We start from the raw sequence: 19924 nt of genomic DNA, 5'->3' as shown, positions 1-19924 counted from the left end.
CAATATATATTTACACACACATCAAATTATATTAAACTATAGTACAATACAAACAAGTAAAAAAACTTACAAAAAAACTGATGAAAGCATTTAATTTCAGGGAACCCAGGAACCATGTTATAGAAGTGAGACTTCAGAGCACCGCTCTTGAGCAAACTGTATGCCATTTCTGTCAGATTGATGCCAACAATAGCATAGGAATACCTATAAAGACAGTCTTTTTAATCTATGCATGTAATTGCTGCAAATATAGGATAAACATTAGCTGTATGTCAGCAGCCTTGTAAGTGGTGCTGGAAACTCCCAAGAAGAGTTATCCCAGAAGCACAGAATCTCTACAGGAAGAGTCATACACTCGTGTATAATCAAAAGGCTAATTCTGCCTTCTCTATTTTACTAATGCAGAGCTCAGTAACATCATACTATCACCGCAATGCTGCAACGCAATGCATAGGCCATCAATGATAACGTCTTTTAAACTGGCCATGAATATAATTTCTTTGGATGCAAGGAGATTTACCGCTGTTTGTAGAAATTTTTTTATAAATAAATTCTTCTATCATATTATATCTAGTATATGACGCATTACTACAACTGTCAGGGTGAGGCCACACAAGCGGCAGTATTGAGAACGAGAAGGGACAAAAAAGAGTAGTGTCATGCAACCATTGCAGTTTTTACACTGAGTAACTAACCAGCCGCTGGGACCTACATGACAGCGGGCAGTAAGTGCTTGCTATTGAGAACTCAGGGAGAAGCTATTCTACCTTATGGGAACAGTTATAGTATATAATAGAGATGAGCGAAGTTATCAAAAATTAGATTCGGCTACTTCGCCAAAAGTTCATAAAGAAATTCAATTCGTTCCGAATTATTTTGTCATGAATCGCATTCCATTGTATGTAGCGGGTGCAATGACGGGGCAGCCCGATCGCACCACCCCCGTTATTGCACTCCTTAGATGCCGCATTCAATGCTGATTGCAGCATTCCACAGTCACATTGAGGCCTTTCAGGGGTTAATCAGTGGTTAAAAGGGGTTATCCAACGTCTCCAACAGCCCTCCCAGGTGCCGGGCCCCTCACAGGTAATATACTTACCCCGCTCCTGGTCCCCGCACCGCCGCTGCTGCTTCTCCCTGTACAAGGATGAAAACATCTAGTGTCGGGAGGGGGAGCAGCCAATAGCAGGCGGGGACGGGGACGAACCTCCCTAGCGTCACCCGCAATGCTAGCGAGGCTCGTCCCCGTCCATGCATGCCATTGGCTTCTCCCCCGCCCCCCACACCGGATGTTTTAATCCGTGTACAGGGAGAAGCAGCAGCGGCAGTGCGGGGACCATGAGCGGCAGAGGGAGCAGGGTAAGTATGTCCCCCTCTGAGGGGCCCGGCACATGGAGGGCTGTTGGAGACGTTGGATAACCCCTTTGAAAAAAAAAAAAACATACCTCATCCATTTGCTCGTGGAGAGGCCGTCGCAGCCATCTTGATTGAGGAAAATCATGGCAAATCTTGTGCTCACTGATGACATCACCACGCCCGCCAGCGTCAACACGCGTATAATTTGACTTGTTTTCTTCAATCAAGATGGCCGTTATGGCCTCTCCACGAAAAAATGGATGAGGTATGTTTTTTTCTGTCTCTGCTGCCCAACATGGCTTCGATATATATAAAAGGCGTTCCTCATCAATAGTCTTACCCAATTTTTGGATGGTTGGAATGAGACAGTATTAAACGAGATTCCTCTGTGTAATTTCTACTAAAATACCTAAGAACAAAAGATAAACAACAATTAACATTATTAGACATTTTTGTGCATTTGTTTTTTACTCTCTGCTTTCCTGAAGCCATAACTTTCTTATTTCTCCGTTCAAATACACATATGCTGGACAAGTTGTACTTTCTAATGCCTCCATTTAATATTGCATATGATGTAGTGGAAATGGTGTGGAATTGGGGGGGGGGAAAGCATACCACCATAGTTTTATGGGTTTTTTTTTTACGGCTTTCACTATGCAGTAATTCTCCTGGTCAGTACAATTACAGCAATATCACATTTGTATAGTTTTTCTTGGGTTTTAATACTTAAAATAAAATACAAACTTTGAAAAAACAAACAAATTTTTTTGCTTTGCATCGCCAAATTCTAACCCCCAAAACTAGCGGGGATCAGCAACCTTCGGCACTCCTTCTGCTGTGAAACTACAACTCTCAGCATGCAAACATGCTTGGCTGTTCTATCTCCCATGCAACTAAATGGAACATTTTGGGAGTTGTAGTTCCTGAACAGCTGGAGTGCCAGAGGTTGCTGATCCCTGATCTATAGTTTTCAATTATAGCATTTTGGAGTGTGTATGCCTTTTGTATAATCTTTTATTCAAATTTTTTGAGGATGTGAAACGACAAATAAACGGTGAATTAGTCATTTCGATTTTTTTTTTTCTGTTACAGCGTTCAGCTTACTCCATAAGTTTATTTTTTAATAAGACAGGCAGTTTGGAACATGGTAGTGCTAATGATCTTTTTTTGTTTATTTATTTCTATTATGGGAAAAGAGGGGTAATTTGAATTTTTATATATTTTTTTTTACATTACTTTTTATTTATTTATTTACACATACTTAAGTGCCTTCAGGGGACTTTAACAATCGATTTTAGATAGCTTGTCTTATATACATGCAATGAATAACCATTACAGCCTATGGGAGCTGCGCTATGTTTCTATGGAGCCCTGCCACCTGCAGGTCTCAACGGGAACTATTGCTGTGGTAACCTCGGATCCTTTGGAGGGATCGCGGCTAATCCACGGAACTAACAGCCCCCCTAATCACTACTTTAGGGGTGCCTTTTGGGCCCTGGGAGTGCAGTGCTCCCGAGGAAAGACGCTTCAGATGCTGTGGTCACAACAGACCAAGGCATCTGAGGGGGTTACATGTCTGCAATCGCAATTATTACTGATAGCTCCCGGTGTCTGCTATGTGAAACATGAGAAATCCGGCGGCTATGGTGTTCTGCTCCGGAATGGGTGCCATCTTTAAAGCGCAGAAATCAGCTGTACATGTATAGCGGAAGGGGTTAAAAATCTGAACAGATGGGAAAAGTCTCAAGGTCTGGGTAGCAAAAGCACCTGTATTTTGGGTTCTTACTTATTGAGGACTATTAAACCTCTTAAATTCTGGCCATTAAAAAACCAAGCTGATTCAGACTGTTAGAATATGGCACTTTCACTATAAATTTACCCAAATCATTCACTGCAGCAGTGACTAGCAGTGTTACAGTAGCGGAAATTGCCAGTTTGCACCCTAAAGAGTAGACAACAAAATCAGCTAAATGAGGATCTTACAATAAATTGGCCAGTCCTAGGAAGCCCATGCCACGGAAATCTGTCTTGGGATCATCACCTTGAAAGCCAATATCACCCCACTGCTTAGTGATTCTAGACTTCAGCTTTTCATGTGGCATCAGCAAGTCCCAAAGCTGAAACAGGAATACAAAAAATTTATACGGTACATTTATTAACCATTTCTGTGCTTGGTCAAGGAGAAATGGACATTATTGTTTTGCCCAAACAAAATGGGACAGCATAGAGAGATACTTGGCAGCAGTGTCTTCTCCCTTCTTACTAGCAGAGGGAGGTAAAAGGAACTGATACATAGCAGATGAAAGCTTAGGCAAAATGTTCCACAGGAACAATAGGCCCAACTTTTAATCTCAGTAGCCACTAAAAGAGGGGGAGCGGCAGCTGTAAAATGCAGCTTCTCCTGCCTAATCTTGCTTCAAGGTTGTCGAATTAAATAATATCCCATTCTTCCACCACTAGGGGGAGCTTGCTTGTAGAATACTGATTTATACTAGCATTGAATTTCAATGAGTTGTATAAATTTTTATGAATAATCTAATATATAAAGCTAAGTGTGTGTGTGTGTGTGTGTGTGTGTGTGTGTGTGTATGTCCGCAAAAGGAATCCGCACCGTCACATTTACAATCACAAAATTTGGCGCACAGGTACAGCAGGTGTCCGGTAAGGTTTTCGACTGGGTCTCAGCTCTCTAGCATGTACCGTTCCTGAGATATTCCCCAAAAATGAAAATATGGCACATCACATGACCTACATTAGCCAATAGAAGCCTGCAGGTCTTTCTCTTCATATCCCAACTGCCATACAGACGGTCACATGTCCCTTATCAGCCAATAGAAGCTCGCAGGTCCTTAGTCTCCACATGCACACAGTTTTACACCAGGTTTCCATAACAACCCAGCCATTTTTCTTCACTGCTGCAGGTCAGCTTTAAAAGGGCAGGGCGCTGTGGAGGTCACAGTCCAGGGGGCAAGTAGGATGGCCATTCAGGTCACCCTCAAAAGATGAACTTAAAACCCCTGCCCCCAGGTCCCACTAAGCCACGCCCCAATCATGTTAGGCCACGTTCCCTCCCACTTCGCAGCCTAGAGGGATTGAAAAAATGAAGGTAAAAATCAACTTCTATCAGCTGCAGGGGTGAGAGGGATCGTGACTTTCTTCCTGCAGCTCACGCTCAGACAGAGCAGTGCTGCTGTCTGAGAGTGAGCTGTTCAAAAGGACATCCCTGTGTCTGCCCAGGCCCTGTGCCGGACGGAGGACAGGGAGTCTGAAAGCCGGACTGTCTGGCCTAAAACCGGACCTCTGGCCACCCTAGGGGCAGGCTGCTGTGGAGGTCACAGTTAAGGGGATGGTCCGCTATGGAGGTCAGTGTTAAGGGGCAGATTGCTGTAGAGGCCACTGTTAAGGGGACGGTGTGCTGTGGGAATCACTTGAGACAGGAGACTGGGGAGGTCACTAATAAAGGGGCAGTCTCTGTTAAAAGGGTGGGCTGCTGTGGAGGTTACTGTTAAGGGGGCAGGATGCTGTGAAGGTCACTGCTAATGTGGTGGGAAGCGGGAAAAAAATCCAAATGGGTGGGATTGGGAAAAAAACGCGATTCCTCCACCGTTTTATGGCTTTTGTCCCTACGGCTTTCCCTCTGAAGCAAAACTGCCTGGTGCCCTTCATTCTCTGGGTCAGTACGATTACAAGGATACCACATATGTATAGTTTTTTTTATGTCTAAATAGTCTAAAAAATTAATTTTAACTTTTAAAATATATATTTATTTCTTTTACATCACCATATTCTGACCCCCATAACTTTTCTATAGTTATGTCTACTGAGCTGTGTGGGGGCTCATTTTTTGTGGGACAATCTGTAGTTTGTATTGATGCCATTTTGGAGTGTGTATGACTTTTTATCACATTTTATTACTTTTTTGGGGTAAGAGAAGCGATGTAAAAATGGCAAATCGTCCATTTTGACCCTTTTTTCCGTTACACCATTTGCCGTATTGGAAAGATATTGGGCATTTTCAGACGCGGTGATGCCGATGATTTTTATATTTTTTGTTATTTATGTATTTATTTTTTTATTGTACAGAAAGGGGGGTGCTTTAAACTTATATATTTTTTCATTTTTTTTAAATATTTTTTTTAACTTTTTTATGGTTTTGTAGCGTGTGTTTGAGGCTACAAAACGCTGTATTTTTTTTTTATTCTTTACCATTATGTTTATTATATATCCATATTGGTACAGAATTGTTCATTTATTATGTTGGCCTGCCACTTGATGGCCAAAATAAGAATTACAGCTTCAATAGCCTGGGTCTCTGAGATTTCAGTGAGATTAGCAAGTCTCTTTTTAGAGCTTAGATATTTATCAATTTACATCAGCCTACCCCTATATGTGCCATTATCTATGGACACGTGGGTGATTTGCCCATGGTGGGTGATTATTTTTTCCTTTCATGTTTTGCCCTAATTTTATCTCTCTTTTTATATCTTTACAATATATTTTTTGCACTATACATACTTTGTGCGGGCTATATTGCATTCCCCATCAGTGAACTATCTAGAGTGGTCTCTATTGGGTTCCTAAAAAGTCTATTTTGAGGTGTACAATTAAGTTTGTTTAGCAGTACTTTGCCACTGTGCACATATTTGAGGCATCCATCTGTGATAGTGTTATATTTACATATATGTGGCACATTTCTGGCATAGGGCTATTGGTGCTAGTGATTATTATTGGTCTGATTTGTCCACCTGGCTTGCTTTCTGTCTGTAGCAATATAGTTGGGTTTTAACATCTGCGCCGAATACTAAACAGGACGGCGCAGGCGCGGGATTATGAGGACAATGCGGAGAAGGACGTCAATCAAGTGGACCTGGGCGTGCCAAAAGGCAAAAGGCAAGTAGACGCCCTCATAGCACCTAGAGGCTTCATTAGCATATTACAAGTCTGTTTTTTAAGAAAACGGCGGCAGGCAGGGAGTTAACAAACATACTGTTATGTACTGCTGACATTAGCACAGCGCTAATGTCAGTCAGCTACATAATGATTTTTCCCATGACAGAAACCCTTTAAGTTGAATAATCTTTCCTACTACTTTAATTTCTCACAAATACATCTGTATTTCATCCTCGTCATCTCTGTATTTTCTGTAGCAGTAAAGGTCCCTTTACACGGGACAATGATCTAGCAGATTGTCGGAAAGGAAGAGTTTCTTCCCGACAAATCTGCTGATAGATAGCGGAGGAGACTGGTGCATGTAAATACACCGATCTCTTCCAGAGTATGGGGTGGAGTGATCACTAATGCCATCACTGTTCTCCATACTGACTCGTTGTTTCCCGGCAGCAGATCGTGTTTACACAGCACAGTCTGCCACCGGAAAACAATGATTTTTTGTGATCCACAAAAGAAACAATTACTCAAAGAACAAGCATTTTGCTCGATCATCGGGTAATCTATGATGCATTTGCACTGCCACATCATCGCTAATGACCGTTCTTAGTAACGCTCGTTAGAGATATTCTGCTCAATTGTTGGCCCGTGTAAAGGGCCTTTAAGTCTATAGCAGAAGAAATGCTGTCTGTTCATCCTCCTGCAGACACGAGGTTAGCTGTAAACAGAGTGGAATCTCCCTCCTCCCACTGTTTACAGCTAGGAGGCAGACGATCTTGGAGTGTCTGCAGGAGGATAGACAGCATTTCTTCTGCTATAGACTTTGAGGGGTACTCTCTCTCCTTGGGTAGTGCACCTTAAAGAGGGCCTTTTCACCACTCCTGACACACCTGTTTTAATAGCTTCATGCATTCCCCATGTAATAATAATTCCGTAGCATCTATTTTATGTCTGTATGTTGTACCATTCCTTTATTGTTTCCACTAGAAGTTATGAATGAATTGCTAGCAGTCTGCAGTAAGGGTACAGAGGGGTGGTAACAAGTTGGGGGGGGGGGGGGTATTCAAGAAAAAATTTTAGGGACCAATTCAGTTCTGAAGTGTATTATGATATTATTAGAGAAGATGAGTATTATGATTGAGTACTGTGGTCTGGTATTCCACCAGAAGTTCCAAGTTCTCTTGGTCACTGGTTCCATTGTTCTTGCATAGCAATCCTTCATGAAGTAATTGTCATGGAAGGAAACTTTGACTTTATCATAAGGTCACAGTTTAGAAGCGATTCACAGACAAATCCGCATAAAGTAAGAATTCACAAACCTTTCGGACAAGTATAATTAGATGGGTAATGGCAGATACTGGTTGGTTCTGAAAGATAACAAGGAGAGGTTACTCACCTCCATTAGTTGCTGTTCATGCTGAGGATTGTTGGAGTCATATGTCTGCTTCCTTACACTCTCCACAGCCAAATAGAGCTTCTTATACCCAGAGATCTGTAATACGCATATTCTTAGGTTTATCTGAATCCTGAAAGAAAAAGGCTAATTTTATTTTTACTAAAGCCAAATCATTGTTTTCACACTTTCTAGAAAATGCAGGGTGAATCTCATTCCTAGGTCTCATGCACACAACCCTTGGAACGGTCGCGTGCATTCCACATTCCTGTAATTTGAGAAAACGTTTGATATGTCATAGTGACACATCAAAAGTTTTGGGCAGTGGTGGTCTGAGTGCTGAGACCCCCATTGATCATTAGAATGAGGAGAGAGAAGCACTCATATCTTGCCCTCTGGCCGCTTTCACATGATGAACTCCTAGCACTGCCGGGGTTGCATAGCATTATATTGATTTAGGATGCTAAGTAACCCTTAGAGTCACTGGATAACAGTGACATAATTCTGCCACTGTTATCCAATACATTCCAGAACTGTAAGGGTTACATAGCGTCATAAATTCAGGACGGGAGCTGTGTTATACTCATGCTCCGAGTGCGGAGTGTACAACTCGCTCGTGTGAAAGCGGCCTCTCTCCTCACTGCAGGAGATAGAAGCGAGACTGACCCAATAGAAAGACTATGGGTCTGTCTCAATTCTGTCCCCTACAGAGAGGAGAGACAGTGTGCAATGTGAGCGCTTCTCCTTGTTCTACAGATTGGTGGAGGTCTCAGGACTCCTTGGACCCCCACTGATCAAAACTCAGGATATGTCACCATGACATATGAAAAGTTGTCCCACAGCACAGGGACACTGTCTGTATCAGCTACAAACCTTTTATCTTTTTCCACATTGATTTTCTTTTCTTGTACAATATCAGCTACGTATCTGTCAACTTCATTTTCAACAACGTCTACAGCACGTCTCAGCACCTGGGAAAGTGAAAGATCAGTACATGTATATTGCAATGCTTCTGTTATATTTATGAGAAAGTAGCATTAAAAGTCTTTAGAGCCCATTGAAGCTTCATATAGTGAGCAGACAGGTGCAGCACCGCATTGCCGCTTACACATCATGGAAAACCTATATGGCTTTATTCATTTCAATATATAGTATGCATTGTTGAAAGATCCATACTATATACTGAAATGAATAAAGCCATATAGATTCACCCTGCGGTGCTGCACCTGTCTGCTCACTATATGAAGCTTCAATGGGCTCTAAAGACTTTTTATGCTACTTTCCCATAAATATAACAGAAGCATTGCAATATACATAGTGCATTTAAAACATGGTTTAGTTGACAACCCTCTTATTTCTGAACGCCTCTGCTGTTACCTCAACCTCCATATTGGACATTTGCCCTCCAGGTACTACTTATTACCAGAGCAGGCCCAGAACTACTCACTTGCACCCAACCCATTTGTAAACCCAGTTATACATATCATAGCCATCTCCCCCAATTCCACCATAAGCATGTGCCCACTATGCATGTTTATTTCAATGGAGAGATGGAAAGACACTTCCTGCAGCAGCGTATCTCATACCATCTTGCATATTAAGATGGCTCTGTACCCCGACATGCAAAGCTGGGGGACAGGCAGGAGACCCACATGACTTTTACCTCCTGTGTATGCATAGCTTTACATAAATAATTGTAAAATATGACATTGAAGGGGTTCTCCGCTTTGTACATTTCCTAATTGCCAGAAGGATCCATTGACAATAAAAGCTGATTACAAAGCGTGCCTCTGCTAGGACCCCCAGTAATATTTGTTGGGAAATCTGGCAGTAAATGTTTAATCTCCCAGCGCCACCTCAACAGGGGAAAGAACGCATTACAGTAGATAGTTCCCATTCAAATCAAGAGGTTATATTTGTAATGAGGGTCCTCCAGAGTCACAGACGCTGCTTGTAACTGCTCTCCCCTCTGGCTAAGAGACGAAGATCCCGAAGAGGGGACACTATTTGTTAGGGACTGGTTCTGACGGCTGCCCTGACTTATGTCCACAAAAAATGGATGTTTGTCAGTTTGTGTGAGTCTATATGGCTCTCGTTTTTTTGTGCACTCATACACTTAAATGAATAGGTCCCAGGATGTTTTTGCTGGAATTTTTCAGCACTTTTGCGTTTTCAGTCATGTGTTTTTTTTGTGCATTTTTCTGCAGTAAAAACTCCAATTCCAGATGTTAGCTGAGAGTCTATGGCAGGGATGCCCAACCTGGGCCAACTCCCAGCATGCCCGGACAGCCTATAGCAGGGCATGATGGGAGTTGTACTTTCACAACAGCTGGAGGGCCGCAGGTTGGGCATTCCTAGTCTATGGAATAGTCGTTTTTTTCATTGGGTGGTGTTTTTTTGCCTTTCTGCCTACTTTTCAAAAACGCACAATTTTTTTTCCAGGACTTATTACAACCCTTTCACTAAAGTGAATAAAAGCATCGTTGAGACACACATTTAGAAAAAAAAAAAAGCCACAAATACCACAGTAAAAAAATGTATATTCTGGTGTCTTTTTACTGGTAAAAAAAAAAAACGCCAGCTCAAAATCCATGTGTGTAAGGCTACTTTCACACTAGCGGCACGGACCTCCTGGAGGCTGTTCTGTCGGGTGAACAGCCTGTCGGATCCGTTCTGCCGCTAGGGACCGCGTGCCCCCGGACTGCCGCTCCGTCCCTATTGACTATAATGGAGATGAGGGCGGCGTTCCAGTGGAGGTACAGCAGCGCACAGCGAGAGGCTGCCGGAATAAAACGACACGTCCGACATTTTTTCCAGCAGCCTCTTGCCGTGCCTCCGCCCCATTATAGTCAATGGGGACAGAGCGGCAGTCCGAGGAAACGCATTCACTAGCGGCAGGATGGATCCATCAGGCTGTTCACCCGACGGAACAGCCTGCCAGAGGTCTGTGCCGCTAGTGTGAAAGTAGCCTAAGGACCATTAGACGGATAAAAAAAAACTGAATATGGTGCAACTTTCTCTGCATGGACCGACGGAAGAACAGACGTGTGAATTGAACCATCGGCTTTAATGGGTTTGTCTACAGTCCTTAGCAAACAGATGGAAAATATGTTCATCTGAAGCAGGTCTAACTAAGAATTCACTAACAGGGCACGTGAAAATGGGTTTTCTAAACTGGCCTAACCCTATAAATCAGAAAGACTCTCTACTGACACCTCCAATATAAATGGATGAATTATGTATACATATTGCTGACAAAGCCAACAGATGAAAGCTGCTCTTACCTTACTTTTTGAGTTTTCCATAGAATACTCTAAAATACAAAAAAAAGTTGCATCATCATACTGTTATACCTGTTCCAACTTGAAACGCAGTAACACGGTGTGAGACATTTTAAGGCTTCATTCATATCTGTTGTTGCAACACTGCAGGATCTGTCACAAGATGGAAACCAATGGCTCCTCGAGGACCATACTGACTATAAAGAGGGCTGTTCAGTTTCCATCATGGAGTCCATCACTGTACCTGATAGAATAGCTTGGCATGCAGTCTGACTACTTTTCTTCAGCATGTACCTTTTTCCAGCATACCTGTAGTCAATGTTGAATCAAAAAAAGCTGCACAGAGATCACAGCACCATTCACTTCCATGGTCACAGTGCCCAGAGTAGTCTCAGGGATCCATTACAGTACATGGACCCCACATGGAACATCTCACTATGAAGCAACTTCTGACTGAGCTTATCATTTACTGGGTTGTCACATCAAATCTCTCTCAGATCGAGTTATCTGATCTGGAGCAGGACACCAGTTGCCATCTGTGGAACAAGGCCGGGCTACAGAACCAGGCACAACCACAGGCGTATGCAAGGTGCTGGGCTGGGGTCTCAGGATTCAGACAATATCCAAAAAATAGGGGAAATATCAAAGTCCCAGGAAAAAAAAAACATTTAAATTAAAAAGCAGTAAAATAATGAAAAAAAGAAAAAGCAATATAAGAGTATACCTATCCTATGCGTCCTTCGAGCACCATCCTTGGAACCGTCACAAATCCTCTGCAGCTCACATTTGCCATAAACTTGCCTGAGAAACCATTTCAGCCAAAATCTAAAGTAATTGTTGTACAGATACTTCCAGATGGAGAGAAGCATCCTAAAATAAAGAAAAAATTAATGAACACGTGCAAAAACATGTTTAAAAAGAGAGAGCCGTATGATCCATGTAAAAAAACTAAAACCCTCTATTCTTAACACAATTACACATCGAAGAATGGAATGGTAAAATATTGTAATCTGCTCACAGGTTAACGAAAAGATTAGGAGATTTGTAAAGGGACAGGTTGTCTCACTTCACCAAATGCCATGTATCACATAGAGAAAGTTAATACTTACTAATGTATTGCGATTGTTCATATTGCATCCTTTGCTGGCTTGATTCGTTTTCCCATCACAGAAATCCCAGTGCCGTACAGCTTACGGCGCTCTGATCGGGCGGGCGCGGGAGCTGCACCTGCCTGATCAGCTGCAGGGGTCCGGCAGTCACCGATAGCCGGACCCCTGCTGTATGCGTCTTAACCCTTGCACTGCCGCAGTCAACCCGGTATCCTGACGGGTGTGGGGTGGCCATCCGGTCCCCGCGCTGCTGTGATGGGGACCCGATGGCAGGGAAGGCAGCCTGATGCCTTCCGCGACAGCCTGTGAGATCCAGCCCCCTGGATCTCACAGGCAAGCAGGCTGTAAGAGTATTACTCTGGCAATACACTAACAGCCAATGCATTACAATACAGTATTGCAATGCATTGTAAAGAGGATCAGACCCCCAAAAGTTGAAGTCCCAGAGTGGGACAAAAAATAAAGTGAAAAAAGAAAGTTTTTTTGAAAAAATAAAAATTTGAAATTACAGGAAAAAAAATAAAATAAAAAAAAAGCATCCTTTTCACAAAATAAAGTAAAAAAAAAACCCTAGACATATAAGTTATCACCGCGTCCGTATCGACCAGCTCTATAAAAATATTACATGATCCACCCCGTCAGGTGAACACCGTAAAAAAAAAAAAAAATATACACATAAAAAAAGCTATTTTTTTTCCCACCTCGCCTCACAAAAAAGTGTAATACCAAGTGATCAAAAAGTCTTATGTAACCCAAAATAGTACCAATCAGATCGTCATCTCATCTGCCCCCTCATGTGAATTCTGTAAAAAAAAAAAATATTAAAAAAAACTATGCCACTTCACAAAAAGTTTAATACCAAGCGATCAAAAAGTCTTATGTACCCCAAAATGGTACCAAACCGTCACCTCATCCCGCAAAAAATTGGCCCCCACATAAGACAATCACTTAAAAAATAAAAAACAATGGCACCCGTAAACCAATCCATTAAAATCTGCGCTGCTAAAGCCATATGCCTGCCATGTACCCCCGCAGCAGTTTACCACCACATATGGGGTGTTGCCGTGGTTCAGGAGAAAATGGGTAACAAATTATGGGGTGCTTTTTCTCCTGTTGCCCCTTGTGAAAATGAAATATTTGGGGCTAAAACAACATTTTATTGGAAGAAATGAAACTTTTCATTTTTACAGCCATGGGGGTCAAAGCGTAAAACACTTAAAGGGTCTAAAGTGCTCAATATATTCCGTAAGGGGTGCAGTTTCAAAAATGGGGTCACTTTTTGAGGGTTTCCACTGTAGAGGTACGTCTCTTCAAATACAAAATGTTGCCTAAAAACCATTCTAGCGAAATCTGCCTCCAAAATCCATATAGCGTACCTTTCCTAATGACCACTGCCACGTGCCCATAGAGCAGTTTACTGCCACATATCAGGTATTTCTGTAAACTGCAGAATTAGAGAAATATATATATATATTGAGGTTTATTTTTCTGTTAACCCTTGCTGTGTTGCAAGAAAAAATTTATTAACATAAAAAAAATCTACCAAAAAAGTGAAATTTTTACATTTCACTTCTATTTTTTCTTTTAATTCTTGTGGAACACCTCAAGGGTTAACAAAGTTTGTAACATCAGTTTTGAATAATTTGAGGGGTGTAGTTTCTAAAATGCGGTCATTTATGGGAGGTTTCCATTACGTAAGCCCCTCAAAATCACTTTATATCCGAATTGGCGATTAAAAAAATGGTTTTAGAAATTTTGTTGAAAATTTGAAAAATAGCTTCTAAACTTCTAAGGTCCTAAAAAAATAAAATGATATTTACAAAATTAGGCCTCATGCACACGAACGTATTTTGTTTCTGCGTCCGTTCCGTTTTTTTTTTTGCGGATAGGATGCGGATCCGTTCATTTCAATGGGTCTGCAAAAAATGTGGACAGCACACTGTGTGCTGTCCCCCTCAGGTCATCAGTTTTTTTTTTTGCAGATCCGCAATTTGCGGACCGCAAAACATATACGGTCATGTGTATATAGCCTTATGCCAACATAAAGCAGACATATGTGGAATGTTGATTGATAACCATGTTATGCGGTATTACTATCGGTCTTAAAAGTAGAGAAATTCAAATTTTGAAAATTGTGAATTTTTTAAAATTTTTGGTAAATGTTGGATTATTTTATACATAAAGGTGAAATATATCGACTCAAACTTACCACTGTCATGAAGTACAATGTGTAACGAGAAAACTATCTCAGAATGACTTGGATAAGTAAAAGCGTTCCAAAATTATTACCACAAAAGTGACACGTCAGATTTGCAAAAATCGGCCTAAGATTTAGGCCTCATGCACACGACCGTTGTGTGCATCCGTGGCCGTTGTGCCGTTTTCCGTTTTTTTTCGCAGACCCATTGACTTTCAATGGGTCCGTGGAAAAATCGGAAAATGCACAGTTTTGCAGCCGCATCCGTGATCCATGTTTCCTGTCCGTCAAAAAAATAAGACCTGTCCTATTTTTTTGACGGACAACGGTTCACGGACCCATTCAAGTCAATGGGTCCGTGAAAGAACACGGATGCACACAAGATTGGCATCCGCGTCCGTGATCCGTGGCCGTAGGTTACTTTCATACAGACGGATCCGAAGATCCGTCTGCATAAAAGCTTTTAACTGCCCCCTGCTGCCTGGCAGCACCCGATCTCTTACAGGGGGCTGTCATCCGCACAATTAACCCCTCAGGTGCTGCACCTGAGGGGTTAATTGTGCATATCGTAGCCCCCTATAAGAGATCAGGGGCTGCCAGGCAGCAGGGGGCAGACCCCCCTCCCTCCCCAGTTTGAATATCATTGGTGGCCAGTGTGCGCCCCCCCCCCCCTATTGTAATATCATTGGTGGCCAGTGTGCGGCCTCCCACGCCCCCCCCCCTCCCTCTATTGTAATATCATTGGTGGCCAGTGTGCGGCCCCCCCCTCTATTGTATTAATATCATTGGTGTCCAGTGTGCGGCCTCCCCCCCCCCCCGATCATTGGTGGCAGCGGAGATTCCGATCGGAGTCCCAGTTTAATCGCTCTGGGGCTCAGATCGGTAACCATGGCAACCAGGACGCTACTGCAGGCCTGGTTGCCATGGTTACTTAGCAATATAACAATATTAGAAGCATCATACTTACCTGCTGGCTGCTGCGCTGTCTGTGTTCGGCCGGGAGCTCCTCCTACTGGTAAATGACAGGTCTTTGCGGCGCATTGCTTAGGGCTCTTTCACACTTGCGTTGTCCGGATCCGGCGTGTACTCCACTTGTCGGAATTACACTACGGATCCGGAAAAACGCAAGTGTACTGAAAGCATTCGAAGACGGAACCGTCTTCAAAATGCGTTCAGTGTTACTATGGCACCAAGGACGCTATTAAAGTCCTGGTTGCCATAGTAGTAGTGGGGAGCGGTATACTTACAGTCCGTGCGGCTCCCGGGGCGCTCCAGAATGACGTCAGAGCGCCCCATGCGCATGGATGACGTGTCCAATGCGATCACATGATCCATGCGCTTGGGGCACCCTGACGTCACTCTGAAGCGCCCCGGGAGCCGCACGGACGGTAAGTATGCTGCTCCCCCGCTCCCCGCTACACTTTACCATGGCTGCCAGGACTTTAGCGTCCCGGCAGTCATGGTAACCATTCAGAAAATGCTAAATGTCGGCTCCGGCAATGCGCCGAAACGACGTTTAGCTTAAGGCCGGATCCGGATCAATGCCTTTCAATGGGCATTAATTCCGGATCCGGCATTGCGGCAAGTGTTCCGGATTTTTGGCCGGAGCAAAAAGCGCAGCATGCTGCGGTATTTTCTCCGGCCAAAAAACGTTCCGTTCCGGAACTGAAGACATCCTGATGCATCCTGAACGGATTTCACTCCATTCAGAATGCATTAGGATAAAACTGATCAGGATTTTTCCGGCATAGAGCCCCGACGACGGAACTCTATGCCGGAAGAAAAGAACGCAAGTGTGAAAGAGCCCTTAATGATCTGTCACTTACCAGTAAGAGACAGCACAGACAGCGCAGCAGCCAGCAGGTAAGTATGATGCTTCTAATATTGCTAAGTAACCATGGCAACCAGGCCTGCAGTAGCGTCCTGGTTGCCATGGTTACCGATCGGAGCCCCAGAGCGAAGAGGGGAGGCCGCACACTGGCCACAAATGATATTACAATAGAGGGGGGGAGGGGGGCCGACGGAGGCCGCACACTGGCCACCAATGATATTACAATAGAGGGGGGGGGCCGCACACTGGCCACCAATGATATTCAAACTGGGGAGGGAGGAGGGTCTGCCCCCTGCTGCCTGGCAGCCCCTGATCTCTTACAGGGGGCTATGATACGCACAATTAACCCCTTCAGGTGCGGCACCTGAAGGGTTAATTGTGCTGATCACAGCCCCCTGTAAAAGATCGGGTGCTGCCAGGCAGCAGTCATGTACACAGTTCGTAGTATATTCTAACTAGAAGCGTCCCCATCACCATGGGAACGCCTCTGTGTTAGAATATACTGTCGGATCTGAGTTTCACGATGTAACTCAAATCCGATGGTATATTCTAACATAGAGGCGTTCCCATGGTGATGGGGACGCTTCAAGTTAAAATATACCATCGGATTGGAGAAAACTCCGATCCTATGGTATATTAACTCCTGACTTTACATTGAAAGTCAATGGGGGACGGATCAGTTTGAAATTGCACCATATTGTGTCAACGTCAAACGGATCCGTCCCCATTGACTTGCATTGTAATTCAGGACAGATCCGTTTGGCTCCGCACGGCCAGGCGGACACCAAAACTACTTTTTTTTCATGTCCGTGGATCCTCCAAAAATCAAGGAAGACTCACGGACGAAAAAACGGTCACGGAAAAACGGAACCCGTTTTTGCGGACCGCAAAAAAAAAACGGTCGTGTGCATGAGGCCTTAAGGTGAAAAGTGGCCCGGTACTGAAAGCGTTAAAGCTTTAGCACACCATAACATTTTGGACAATTGCATGCTTCCAACCTTGTGGGAACTACAGTCCATGAGGGCTCGTGCCGTTGGCCAGCCATGCCCACAAATAGCGGGTCCACAATATACGGGCACCGGCCTAGAGGTGCAGTGCAGAACCGAGGCACGGATCGGAAGCCCTACAGAGTGCTTCTCTGGGTTCTCTGTCCGCGCCTCCGTAGCATGCGCTACTTTGTGGTGCAGACCTCGGATGTGGATCGCAGACCTCATTCAAGTGAATCGGGCCGCAACCTCAGGCGGGGGCCACACAGTTGGTGCCTGTGCATTGTGGACCACAATACGCGGCCCGCAGAACGGGCAAGGCCGGCACACGTGCACGAGCCCTGACGGCATGGATGAGTTTGGCCCGCACACAGCTCTGAACTGAACCCCATCGGGATAAACTACCCTGGAGATTTGTAGCCAGACCACCTTGTCCAGCATCAGTGTCTGACCTCACAAATGTTCTTCTGGATGAAGGGGCAAAAATACCCACAGACACTCTCCAAAACCCTACTACATCACGTTTTTGCCATCCATTTGACGTATACATTGTAAAAAAAAAAAAAAAGTTTACAAAAGCGTAGCAAAGCACACCAGTAAAAAAATAAAAATAAAAACTTTTTTTTTACAACTTTATGGTGAACAGATGCCACTGTAAGGCCTCCGTTAACGTATACGTGTTTTTTTATATGTTAAACGGATGGAAAAAACGCTATGTGAACCTACCTTTAGGCATCCGTTGACGTATACGGTTTTTTATATAAACGGCTGGGGGGAAAAAACGCGATGTGAGCCCAGCCTAATGTGTAGATGTACCAATACGCTTGTCCGAGGGGGCGATGCATGTACCAATCAGTCTGCCAGCGACACCATATCGTTATATCATCATTACAGACAAGTATCTTACACTACTGCTGCTGCCATGCTGTGACCAGGGGACATTGTGCCACTTCCTTACAGACTACAAATGGGACGTGTAAAAAACACTGAGCACCTCGAGCAGAATCTCATAGGAAGGGGGAAAGTTATCTTTAACTGAAACAAAACGCAAAACTTTCCTGCTAGAAGTGAACGGGCGGTGTGAATGACGTCCTGTAGGAGGCTGGCTGCCCGTCTAGTAACAGAAGACCATAGGTCGGGGATGACGAGACTCCAGAGACTGCACAGACGTTGTAATAGACGGCAGGCCATTTATTCAGCGGGCCCTCACCTGGCGGAAGAGCAGACTCCCAGTCAGTCGCGGAACCGCAAGTATAACGTATCGTTACGGTAGTGACTAGAATGGAGTTGCTCCTGGCAGGTATGACGTCATAGGAAGAGGCGGAGTCTCGTCATCCGTGGGGCGGGGCCACAGGGTTTGCAGGAGATTCTACAGAGAGTAGGTTGTTGGAGAGAGGAGAGGAGGCTGCGGGTCGCTGTGTGGAGGAGAAGGACCATTCTTATTTTTCACTTAGGGGTATTTTTTGCAGGGGCTGAAGGCAGGATGAAAGATCTTTATACTGGAGACTGTATGTGAGAGGGGGGTGATATTATTTACATGGGACTGTATGCTGGAGAGGCTGAAGGTAGAGGGGAGTGATGTATTTTACATAGGACTGTATGCTGGAGGGGCTGAAGGCAGGTGGAGTGATGTATTTTTACATGGGACTGTATGCTAGAGGTATTTTTACATGGGACTGTATGCTAGAGGGGCTGAAGGCAGGGGGAGTGATGTATTTTACATGGGACTGTATGCTGGAGAGGCTGAAAGTAGAGGGGAGTGATGTATTTTACATGGGACTGTATGCTGGAGGGGCTGAAGGCAGGTGGAGTGATGTATTTTACATGGGACTGTATGCTGGAAGGGATGAAGGCAGGGGGAGTGATGTATTTTACATGGGACTGTATGCTGGAGGGACTGAAGGCAGGGGGGAGTGATGTATTTTACATGGGACTGTATGCTGGAAGGGATGAAGGCAGGTGGAGTGATGTATTTTACATGGGACTGTATGCTGGAAGGGATGAAGGCAGGTGGAGTGATGTATTTTACATGGGACTGTATGCTGGAGGGGCTGAAGGCAGGGGGGAGTGATGTAATTTACATGGGACTGTATGCTGGAGGGACTGAAGGCAGGGGAGTGATGTAATTTACATGGGACTGTATGCTGGAGGGGCTGACGGCAGGTGGAGTGATGTATTTTACATGGGACTGTATGCTGGAAGGGATGAAGGCAGGTGGAGTGATGTATTTTACATGGGACTGTGTGGCTGGAGGGGCTGAAGGCAGGGGGGAGTGATGTATTTTACATGGGACTGTATGCTGGAAGGGATGAAGGCAGGGGGAGTGATGTATTTTACATGGGACTGTATGCTGGAAGAGATGAAGGCAGGGGGAGCGATGTATTTTACATGGGACTGTATGCTGGAAGAGATGAAGGCAGGGGGAGCGATGTATTTTACATGGGACTGTATGCTGAGGGGCTGAAGGCAGGGGGAGCGATGTATTTTACATGGGACTGTATGCTGGAGGGGCTGAAGGCAGGTGGAGTGATGTATTTTACATGGGACTGTATGCTGGAGGGGCTGAAGGCAGGTGGAGTGATGTATTTTACATGGGACTGTATGCTGGAAGGGATGAAGGCAGGGGAAGTGATGTATTTTACATGGGACTGTATTCTGAGGGGCTGAAGGCAGGTGGAGTGATGTATTTTACATGGGACTGTATGCTGGAGGGGCTGAAGGCAGGTGGAGTGATGTATTTTACATGGGACTGTATGCTGGAAGGGCTGAAGGCAGGTGGAGTAATGTATTTTACATGGGACTGTATGCTGGAGGGGCTGAAGGCAGGTGGAGTGATGTATTTTACATGGGACTGTATGCTGGAAGGGATGAAGGCAGGGGAAGT

General features: G+C 44.3%; 1 protein-coding gene across 1 annotated transcript in view; it reads right to left on the bottom strand.

The window, feature by feature from the left end:
• Nucleotides 1-18370, bottom strand: part of ELMOD2 (ELMO domain containing 2) — a 28743-nt gene extending 10373 nt beyond the window's left edge. The window contains exons 1-8 of the mRNA XM_040418479.1: nucleotides 18251-18370; nucleotides 11642-11787; nucleotides 10921-10949; nucleotides 8510-8607; nucleotides 7640-7769; nucleotides 3340-3473; nucleotides 1697-1765; nucleotides 71-204 (exon numbers count right to left, since the gene is read on the bottom strand). Of these exons, the coding sequence (XP_040274413.1) occupies nucleotides 71-204; nucleotides 1697-1765; nucleotides 3340-3473; nucleotides 7640-7769; nucleotides 8510-8607; nucleotides 10921-10949; nucleotides 11642-11786 (739 nt within the window). The 5' untranslated portion in view covers nucleotide 11787; nucleotides 18251-18370. The remainder of the gene's footprint in view (nucleotides 1-70; nucleotides 205-1696; nucleotides 1766-3339; nucleotides 3474-7639; nucleotides 7770-8509; nucleotides 8608-10920; nucleotides 10950-11641; nucleotides 11788-18250) is intronic.
• Nucleotides 18371-19924: the final 1554 nt, after the last annotated feature.

The sequence above is a fragment of the Bufo bufo genome, chromosome 2, assembly GCF_905171765.1.
Source record: "Bufo bufo chromosome 2, aBufBuf1.1, whole genome shotgun sequence".
NCBI classification, from domain to species: domain Eukaryota; kingdom Metazoa; phylum Chordata; class Amphibia; order Anura; family Bufonidae; genus Bufo; species Bufo bufo.
This window is presented reverse-complemented; position numbering and strand designations above follow the sequence as displayed.